This window comes from Coturnix japonica, chromosome 24, assembly GCF_054131305.1.
Source record: "Coturnix japonica strain WE chromosome 24, WE-NBRP24, whole genome shotgun sequence".
Lineage (NCBI taxonomy): Eukaryota > Metazoa > Chordata > Aves > Galliformes > Phasianidae > Coturnix > Coturnix japonica.
In genome coordinates this window covers 8,077,372-8,087,852 of record NC_140686.1, presented here as the reverse complement: position 1 = coordinate 8,087,852, position 10,481 = coordinate 8,077,372, and the positions used below count along the sequence as shown (strand labels likewise).

General features: G+C 57.9%; 1 protein-coding gene across 14 annotated transcripts; it reads left to right on the top strand.

The window, feature by feature from the left end:
* Window positions 1–809: 809 nt before the first annotated feature.
* PLCD3 (phospholipase C delta 3) lies at window positions 810–10,449 on the top strand. Of its 14 annotated transcripts, none has more exons than XR_014937063.1 (15): window positions 810–1,213; window positions 3,361–3,519; window positions 5,011–5,239; window positions 5,724–5,853; window positions 6,238–6,463; window positions 7,114–7,315; window positions 7,450–7,594; window positions 7,668–7,820; window positions 7,889–8,011; window positions 8,383–8,417; window positions 8,799–8,915; window positions 8,987–9,135; window positions 9,279–9,414; window positions 9,701–9,850; window positions 9,919–10,449. XR_014937063.1 is itself a non-coding variant. In XM_085523526.1 (15 exons), the coding sequence occupies exons 1-15, from the start codon at window positions 838–840 to the stop codon at window positions 10,005–10,007; spliced, it is 2,544 nt and encodes an 847-aa protein (XP_085379652.1). In that variant the 5' UTR covers window positions 810–837; the 3' UTR covers window positions 10,008–10,449. The 14 variants fall into 14 exon arrangements, 5 of the variants coding, with proteins under 5 accessions (XP_085379652.1, XP_015740934.2, XP_015740933.2 ...); XR_014937064.1 differs by having other exon boundaries at window positions 7,886–8,011; window positions 9,004–9,135; XR_014937065.1 differs by having other exon boundaries at window positions 7,886–8,011; window positions 9,004–9,135; window positions 9,279–9,450.
* Window positions 10,450–10,481: the final 32 nt, after the last annotated feature.

The following is a 10,481-nucleotide window of genomic DNA, read 5'->3' as shown; positions in this document are numbered from 1 at the left end:
GGCGTAGCGCGGGAGCCCCCTGCTGGAGGCGGGGCGCGCTGCAGCCAATGGGAGAACGGGGAGCGTGAGCTGTGGCGCCCCCTGCCGGCTGCGGGTGGAACTGCACGGGGCGGGGGGGGACAGTGCGGGGCGACATGGGGCGGAGTGAGGGAGGGAGGGGGACGGTATAGGAACAGTATGGGGCAATATGGGGATAGTATGGGGATAGTATAGGGACGGTATGGGGATAGTATGGGGATAGTATAGGGACGGTATGGGGATGGTATAGGGACGGTATGGGGATAGTATGGGGATGGTATAGGGACGGTATAGGGACAGTATGGGGACAGTATGGGGACGGTATAGGGACAGTATGGGGACTGTATTGGGACGGTATAGGGACGGTATAGGGACAGTATGGGGCAATATGGGGACAGTATGGGGACAGTATAGGGGCGGTATGGGGACAGGAGGTGGGGACAGAGAATAGGGGCGGGGTGTGGGGACTGTGACGGGGTAGGACATGGGGTCAGAATAAAGGGGCGAGGTATGGGGTCGGGGTACAGGGACAGAGTATAGGGGCAGGGGATGGGGACAGTGTGATGGGGGAGGACATGGGGACAGTATAGGGACGGTATGGGGACAGTATGGTATGGGGACAGGACATGGAGTATAGGAACAAGGCATGGGGAGAGGGAGTGGGGCGGTGTGATGGGGTGGGACATGGGGACAGTGTAAAGGGACAGGACACAGGGCAGGATAAAGGGCCGGGCAGGGGATGGGGACAGCACGGGGACACGGCGCTGTGGCAGCGCAGCATCGCCCCCCCCGCTGCATTCCTTCCCTGCGCGTCATCCCATGGACAAGACCGGGGGGATCGGGGGGGGTTCGCTCAGACAGCGCTGTTTGTTGGTGCGGGATGGGGGGGGGGGGGGGTGCGGCACACGTACACACATGGATGTGCGTGGTGCACACGCGTGCAAATGGCTGCACACACACACGTATGTGCGTGCAACGTGCAACCGCCCCCCCAGCCCCCCCAGATCCAAGATCTCCACTGCAAACCCAAACCCAAACCCAAACCCAACCCCCGGGCTCCCTGCCGGCTCCTCCCGGGACCGCCCCGCTCCTCCCCCGCGCTGCCCCGCACGGCCCCGGCAGCTCAGCACCATGATCTGCGGGCGGAGGGCGCGGCGCCGCCCCGAGCAGAGCGGGGGGGTCTTAAAGAAGTTGGGTGAGTGCCGGGATCGGGGGTCTCCATTGCAGGTCACATAGGGTGGGGGGGAGGCCCCTTGGTTGGGGGGCTCCATGGTCAGCGGTGACGCCCGTGATCGGCATCCCTGTAGTTGGGGGGGGTCCGATGGTTGGGTGGTCAGAGGTTCCCATGGTCAAGGGTCTCCTTGGTTGGAGTTCCCTGTGGTTGGGGGTCCCCATAGCTGGGGGTCATGGTGGTCAGGGGAGTCCCTATGGTTGGGCAGCCATTGGTTGGAGGTCTCCATTCATGGTGTTCCCCACATTTGGGGGTCCCCTCGGTCTGGAGTGTACCCCATAGTCTGGAGTGTACCCCATAGTCTGGAGTGTACCCCATGGTCGGAGTCCCCATAGTTGGTTGGGGGGTCCAACGGTTGGAGGGGTTCCCCATGGCTGGGAGTCCCCATGGCTGGGGGTTGTTGTGGTCAGGGAAGTCACCATGGTTTGGTGGTCTCTGAGGTTGGAGTCCCCTGTGGTTTGGGGGTCTCCATGGTCAGGGTGGTCACCCACTGTCAGGGTCCTCATAGTTGGGAGCCCACCCAGTTGGGGGAATTCCCCATGGTTGGGGGTCTCCATGGTTGTGACCCAGTGGTTGGGGGTCACCATGGTAAGGGTCCTCATGGTTGGGGGTCCCCATAGTCACAATTTCCCATGGTACTGGGGGTCCCCATGGTCTGTGGTCCCCATGGTTGGGGGTCCAATGGTTGGGGATTCCCATGGATGGAGTTTCCCCATGGTTGGACATCCCCATGGTCAGGGGTCCCAATGGTCAGAAGTCCCCATAGTTGGAGTTTCCATGTGGTTGGAGTTCCCTCTGGTCAATGGGGTCCCCACGGTCAGGGGTCTCCACAGTCATGGCTTCCCATAGTTGGGGGTCTCCATCATCAGGGATCCCCATGGTTGGAGTTCCCCATGATTGAGGGTCCCTATGGTCAGGGGGATCCTTGTGGCCATGGTTGGGGGTTCAAGTGTTTGGGAGTTCCCCACAGTTGGGGGTCCTCATGGTCTGCATTTCCCATGGTCAGGAACAGCCATTTCCCACCCCAGGAGCTGCTGGGGCTGTTCTTAAGGAGTGGTTCCAAAAAGTAAATAAAAAGGAGGAAATAATTTCATGGAGAATGGACGGAAATGTCCCGTCAGGCTGGGTGTGCAGCCACTGCCAACCCAGGGATAGGGTTGGGGCCGGGGGGGGTGTGGGTGGCAGCCCAGCTCCTGGTGCTCACACACTGATTGCAGCAGCTTTGCTGGCACTGCACAGCCCTGGCTGAGAGCTCTGCAGTGTGAGCACAGCTCTGTGTCCTCTGCTTGGCTGTGTCCCATCCCTCTGGCTGCACAGTGTAAGAGGAGCTGATGGCAGTGGCTTGTCCCATCCCATCCCATCCCATCCCATCCCATCCCATCCCATCCCATCCCATCCCATCTCGTCTCATCCCATATGTCTTGCCCTATTCCACCCTATCCCATCCTGGCATGTTCATCTCATCTCTCCTTTCCCCCCTCCTATCTCATCTTACCTGCACTTGTCCCATTGTGTTCTACCTGTGCCGACATCCATCCCATTTCATCGTCCTATACTGTGCATGCTGTCCCATCCCATCTCATGATTTCTGTCCTGTTCCATGTTATCTGTCCCATCCTGTTTGTGCCATCTCATCATGTCTGTCCAACCCCACTCCACCCCATCCCATCCCTTCTGCTCCATCCCATGTCACCCTGTCCTGTCTGTCCTATCCCACTGTATCTCTCCCATTCCATCAGACCCATCCTGTCATGTCTGTCCTGTTCCATCCCACTACATCTTGCATGTTCCATCCTATTCCATCATGTCCCTCATCCCATCCCCATCCCCACCCCAATTCTCATCCCCATCCACATCATCCCATTCCACCCCATCCTGTCTGTCCCATCCCCATGCTACCTCATCCCCATCCACAACCCACCCCCAGCCCCATCCCACCCCACCCTACCTCACCCCACCCTACCATATTACATCCCCATTTCATCCCCATCCCACCCCATCCCACCCCATTCCATCCCCATCCCCTTTCCCACACCACTCAATTCCCTCCCACCCACCCCATCCCACCCGTCCCATCCCACATCACCCTGTCCCTTGCTGTCCCCCCACAGGGCTGTATGAGGACCAGGACCTCCAGCTGATGCTGCAGGGCTCCCTGCTGTGCAAGGTGAGGTCTCGGCGGGCGAAGGAGCGGCTGTACCGCCTGCAGGAGGATGGGATCACCGTGGTGTCTGAGCGGCGCTTTGGGCGTGTGCCCTCCAAACACAGCTGTGAGTGTTGGCAATGGGCTGGGGGCATTGGTGTGGGTTTGCCATGGCCCCCAGTGTGGCCACGTGGGCTTATCCTAACCCTCAGCCCAACCCAGACCCCATATGGGACCTGGACCCCAACCTGGGACCCCACTTAGTGATGCCCTGTGGTCCCCATCTGAAAACATGCTTTGCCCCCCCCAGCCATGGACCAGTGCCTCCCAGTTCATCCTGTTGCATTCTGTTTTATTCCATTGCCTTCCTGCACCCTGTGTATCCTATTGCATCCCAGTGTACCTCATTGCATCCTGGTGTATCTCAATGCCTTCCTCTCGGTGCATCCAGCACCTCCCATTGCCTCCCAGTGCCTCCCCGTGTATCCCATTGCATTCCATAACATCCCATTGCATGCTGTTGGATTTCATTGCCTCCCAGCATACCCCATTGTATCCCACTGCATCCCAGTGCCTCCCCATGTATCCCATTGCATTCCATAACATCCCATTGCATCCCAATGCTTCACAGTGCATCTCATTGCATCCAAGTGCCACCCAACTTATCCCATTACATCCCATTGTGTCTCTTTCTCTCCCATTGCATCCTGCTATATCCCATTGCATCCCTATGCCTCCCATTGGATTCCAGTGTCTCTCATTGAATTCTGTGGCATTCCAGTGCCATCCAGCATATCCCATTGCTTTCCATTGCATCCTGTTTCATTTTGTTGCATCCCAGTGCCTCCCAGTGTATCCCATTGCATTCTGCTGCATCCCAGTTCATGAGTGCCCCCCAGTGTATCCCAATGCATCCCACTGCATCCCAGTGCCACCAAGTGCCTCTAATTGTGTTCCACTGCATCCCATTGCCTCCCATGGCCTCCCATTGTGTCCCAGTGCCTCCCCATGTATCTCATTGTATCCCATTGCTTCCCAGCGTCTCCCAGCATTTGCCATTGCATCCCAGTGCCTCCCAGCACATCCCATTGCATTCCATTGCATTCCATTGCATCACAAGTCCCTCCCAACATACCCCATTGCCTTTCAACATATCCTTTTGCCTCCCATTGCATCCCACCATATTCCATTGCCTCCCAGTGCTTCCCAGAGTATCCCATTGCATTACAACACATCCTATTGCTTCCCATTTCATTCCAGCATACCCCATTGCATCCCATTGCATCTGAGTGTCTTGCAGCATATCCCATTGCATCTCAGTGCTTCCCAGTGTATCCCATTGCATCCCTTTGACTTCTATTGCATCCCATTGCATCCCAACATATCCTATTGCATCCCATTGCATCCCAGTGCTTCCCAGTGTACCCATTGCATCCCTTTGGCTTCTATTGCATCCCATTTCATCCCAGTGTATCCCATTGCATCCCATTGCCTACCATTGCCTCCCATCTCCTCTCCATCTTGCCTGGGATTCATGTCCTTGGCTCAGTCCATGGGCTTATTGGCTCTGGTGTCCCTATGTGGTGCCCATTGGAGCCACCCCTTTGTGTCCCCACAGTCTCTGTTGCACACATCACGTCAGTGCGCCGGGGGCACCATTCGGAGGGGCTGCGCCGGTACGGCCGTGCCATCCCTGAGCAGAACTGCTTCACCATCACCTTCGAGGGTGGGCGCAGGAGCCTGGACCTGGGGGCACGGGATGAGGACGTGGTGCTGAGCTGGGTGCGGGGGCTCCGCACGCTGCGGGGGCGGCTGCAGGGCATGAGCCAGCGGGAGAGGCTGGAGCAGTATCCTATGGGGTCAGCAGGGGTCCTGGGAACAGCCTGGGGGCACCTTGGAGACATCCAGGGACATCCCATGGGGATGTTATGGGGACATGTTGGGGACAACTTGGGGACAGTTTAGGCACAGCCTGAGGACATCATGGGGACATCTCATGGACAGCCTGGAGACACTGTGGGGACATCTTAGGGACATCTTCAGGACGTCTTGGGGGCATGTTAGGGACAGCCTGGGGACAGTCTGGGGACATGCTGGGAATGTTTGTGAACATCTTGGGGACAGTCTGGCTGTATCTTGGAGGCTTCCTGTGGACAGCTTGGGACACCTTGGGGACACCACTTTGGGGACAGCTTGGGGAAATCCTAAGGATAGAATGGGGATAAGTTGGGAACATGTTGGGGACACCTTGAGGACTGTTTAAGGACATCTTGGGGTTATCTTGGGGACAACTTGGGGACAGTTTTGGGTGCTTTCCTTAGCACAGCACAGCTGGATCCATGGCATGCTGCAGCGTGCCGATAAGGACAAGGACAACAGAATGTGCTTCCAGGAGGTGCAGATCATGCTGCGCATGGCCAACATCCACATGGACAATGCCTACGCTCACCAGCTCTTCAAGGTACCCTCTGTCACCCAGTGTCCCTGTCTGTCACCAACCAGCCTAATCCAGAGGACAGAGGGCTAGGGATGATGATACAGGGGACACGACCCACACAACTCCATAACCCATGGGACTGGGGGCTGGGAACAATGACAGAAGAACATGACCCACACAACCCCAAGGTGACCCATGAGGTCCCAAGATGGGGGACATTGGGATGGGGACAAAGAATTGTTGGGTGTCACTGTGCCACATCCATGGAGGTCAAGGCAGTGAAGAGATGGAAGACACCCAAAGGGACCTGCACATTCACTGGGTGCCCCTGGGTAGCTGAAACTCCCAAACACATCCCAGCCCAGGTGGATTCTTTGGGGTCAGGGTCAATGGCTGCTGTCCCAATAGGAATGTGACCACTCTGGTGATGGGAGGTTGGAGGACCGGGAGCTGGAGGACTTCTGCCGGCGGCTGCTGCGGCGCCCAGAGCTGGAGGAGCTGTTTGGGCGCTATTCGGGTGAGGACTGCGTGTTGTCAGCCGAAGAGCTGAGGGATTTCCTGAAGGATCAGGGTGAGGAGGGCACCCTACACCAGGCCTGTGCCATCATCTGTGCTCATGAGCTCAACGAGAAGGGTAAGGATGGGGATGACCCCACTGGAGGGTGGGTGGCTGAAGGGCAGAATGGGTGCCATGGGTATGTGTCAGTGGCCATGAGGTGGGCTTGAGGTTCTCCAGGGCTGGAAAGAGTGTCCCTGTGTCCCTTTGTCCCTTTTTCCCCCTCACCCTTCCGTGGGGGTGACCTTGCCCCATCTTGGTTGTGGACATGAAGGTTGGGATGGAAAAGAAGAGACCTCCTTGTGCCCTGGTGCCATCCCAAGGGTGAGTGTGGCACTGCCACGGGCAGCAGGTTGGGAGTAGTCACCCCCATGTCTCTGTAACCAGCAGGATGTGGGAAATACACCAAGGGATTTCCATGTGCCTTGTGTGCCATTGTGCCAACCCAAAGGTGAATATGCAGGGGGAGATGGGACACCAAGGGTACTTTTGTGCCTTGGTGCCCTGTCAAGTGGGGGACTTTGGGGTGGGGGCAGAGGACCTCCAAGTCTTGTGGATGCCACCATGCCATATTTATGGTGGTCAAGGCAGAGAAGGGATGGAAGACACCCAATGAATGGGACTTGCATGTCTTCTGGGTGCTGCAGTACCAGGGGTGAGCACGGCACTGCCAGGGGACATCCATACGGGGACAACCCATAAGGTGCCACCTTTGCCACATCCCCCAGCCCGTCAGCAGGAGCTGATGACACTGGATGGCTTCACCATGTACCTCCTGTCAGCTGCTGGTGACATCCTCAACCAGGAGCATACCCAGGTACACCAGGACATGAGCCAGCCACTGTGCCACTACTTCATCTCCTCGTCCCATAACACCTACCTGACCCGCAACCAGATTGGAGGCACCAGCAGCACTGAAGCCTATGTCAGGTGGGTGCCATGAGGAGGTGGGGTGACCTGGGTGACACAAGTACTGATCCAGAGGTGGTGGGCTGGGTGACACGGGGACTCACTGGATGATGTGAGTGACATGGAGTGACATGGGGACTCATCGTGTGGTGCAGGGCACTGATGATGGGATGCCGTTGTGTGGAGCTGGACTGCTGGGAGGGTCCCGATGGGGAACCTCTTATCTGCCATGGCCATGCGTTCACCTCCAAAATCCTCTTCCGTGATGTCATCGAGGCTATCCGTGATCACGCCTTCAAAGTAAGGCTGGTGCCATCAGCCCTGTGTTGGGCATTGGGTGCTGGTGCTCAGTGCTGCCCAACCCCATTCCTAGCGATCGCCATACCCCGTCATCCTCTCGCTGGAGAACCACTGTGGGGTGGAGCAGCAGGCCACCATGGCACGGCACATGAAGGCCATCCTTGGGGACATGCTGCTGACACAGCCCCTGGAAGGACAGGACCCCAGTGTCCTCCCGTCCCCGGAGGTAAGGCCATCTGTTGTGGTGTCCCCATGTCACCAAGCAGCCCAGCTCAGCCCTTCATCCTGCAGCAGCTGAAGGGGAAGGTCCTGGTGAAGGGCAAGAAGTTGTCGGAGCTGCAGCATGAGCCCTGTGGTGTCATCTCCATCCTGGATGAAGAGGAGGAAGAGGAGACAGAGGACGAGGACAGGCTACAGGTTGTCAGGTTTTCCGGGTCTCCATCACCTTGGGGTCAAGAGCATTTTAGATTGCCCATTGCTTTGGGGTCTCCATCTCCTTGGGGTCTCTATCATCTTAGGCTGTCCATTGCTTTGGACTAACATCTTGGGATGTCCGTTGCTTTGGGTTGTCCATTGCTTTGAGTTGTCTGTTGCTTTGGGGTCTCTAACACCTTGGGTTGTCCATTGCTTTGGGGTCTCCATCACTTTGGGGTGGCTCCATAGGCCAAAGATGCATCGCATGTGGCCCCAGAGCTGTCAGCCATGGTGGTATACTGCCAGGCCACCCCTTTCCCTGGCCTGGCCCAGGCCCTACAGCACCCCCGGCCATATGAGATGTCCTCCTTCAGCGAGAGGAAGGCCCGGAAACTCATCAAGGAGGCAGGTAAGGGCAGTGGGATGGGGATGGGGTTGGGGACAGAGATGAGGACAGAGCTGCCCTGGCCTCTCCAGGACACAGGGTGTAGTTCTGGGTTGCTGAGGTGGCCCATGGATTGGGTTGGGGCATTGGGACAGGATACTCAGGACTGGTGGGAATGGGGGCTCTGGTAGAAAGGTCAACATTTGGGATCTGGTGTTTGGGCGCAGCATGTGCATCTGGGATCAGGTCTGGGGCTGGGATTAGGTTCAGATTTTGTGGTCCATTGGGATCCAGACTCAAGGTCAGGGTCTGAAGTTTGGGGACAGGTTTTGGGGTCAAGTTTTGAGGTCTGGGGCACCCATGTGGCCCCCATCCCACCCCACCCCAACCAACTGTCCCACTCAGGCCCCACGTTTGTGCGCTACACCTCCCAGCAGCTGAGCCGTGTCTACCCTTTGGGATTGAAGATGACCTCCTCCAACTACAACCCCCAGGAGATGTGGAACGTTGGCTGCCAGCTGGGTGAGCCCCCAGCCCCCCGTGTCCCCTGAGACCCAACATCCACCCCAATGGCCCCATCTCTATCCCTACAGTGGCCCTCAACTTCCAGACTCCAGGCTATGAGATGGACCTGAACACCGGGCGCTTCCTGGGCAACGGGGGCTGTGGTTACGTGCTGAAACCCCAATTCCTGCGCAGCCCCCACAGTTGCAGCCCCCGCCCCCTCGTGTTGCGCATCAGGGTGAGGATCCCCTACTCCTGCCACCTGCATCCCATATGGGTGACACCAACCCCATACCCAGCTATGTACCACCTGCCACCCTTTCCCGATGTCCCATCCCATGGGGACCCCGCGGTGCCACCCTCCTCCCCCACTGTCCCCAGGTCATCACAGCACAGCAGCTGCCAAAGCTGAACAGGGAGAAGCTCAGCTCCATCGTGGACCCCTTTGTTAGGGTGGAGATCTATGGGGTGACAGCGGACTGCAGCAAGCAGCAAACGGCCTACAGGAGCAACAACGGTGATCCCATTGTAGTCCCCATTCCTCACAGTGCAGGTCAAACTGGTCCTGTTATGGTCCCCATTCCTCCTAGTACATCTCAGCCTGGTGTCATTATGGTCCCCATTTCTTTTAATATACCCCAGCCTGGTCCCACCTTTTCTTCCAGTGTACCCCAATCCCATCCCATTCCACCTCGTCCATTTCAACTGGCCCCAGTATGGTCCCCATTCCCCCCAGTATATCTCAGCCTGCTCCCATTATACCCCATTCCCTGGGCAATGACCATCCTGACTCACTCCCACAGGCTTCAACCCACGCTGGGAGGAGACACTCACGTTCCAACTGCAGGTCCCTGAGCTGGCGCTGGTGCGGTTCGTGGTGGAGGACCACGACAGCACCTCCTGCAATGACTTTGTGGGGCAGTTCACGCTGCCATTGGGCAGCATGAGGGAAGGTGGGTGCCCCAATAATGGGGGAGGGGACGACCCTGTGTCTCCTACTCAGTGTCTGCTCTGTCCCCAGGGTACCGCCATGTCCATCTGCTCTCCAAGGACGGCGCGTCCCTGTCCCCTGCCACGCTCTTTGTGCACGTCACATGCAAAAGGCCATGATGTCCCCTTGGCTGCTCCATGGGGTTCAGGACATCCTGCAGGGACAGGACGGGGACACTGCTCTCCAGCTTGGGTGAAAGTAGGGCTGCCCGGGGTCCCCAGTGGGGAATGGGACCCTGCCTGTGTCCCATTTGTTGGCATTCACACTCTACTTTTCCCCTCTGGCTGAGACCAGGAGATGGGGACATGGTGACAACCAGGACAGGGTGGCCCAGCCACCACGTTCCCAAAGCATCTGCAGGGACATGATGGTGCCAGCAGCTTCACCAGCTCCATCCCGACTCCTTGGGGCTGCAGGGATGGTGCCTGCTACAATGTCCCCAAGGGGACTCTGCCACCACAGCCATGGCGCTGACCCTCCACATGGTTTGATGCTCACTAACCGCTGACAGAGATTTGCACCCAGTGCCCAGTGGGTCGAATAAAGGTTTATTGAACAGCCTGCGCCGTGTCCCCGTCACCTGCTGTCACCTG

Coding starts and splice junctions, on each gene's coding strand:
- PLCD3 (XM_015885444.2), top strand. CDS start 838: ATGGACAAGACCGGGGGGATCGGGGGGGGTTCGCTCAGACAGCGCTGT. Junction 6,464..7,113: donor TCATGAGCTCAACGAGAAGG/GTAAGGATGGGG, acceptor CACATCCCCCAG/CCCGTCAGCAGGAGCTGATG. Junction 7,595..7,667: donor TCCGTGATCACGCCTTCAAA/GTAAGGCTGGTG, acceptor CCCCATTCCTAG/CGATCGCCATACCCCGTCAT.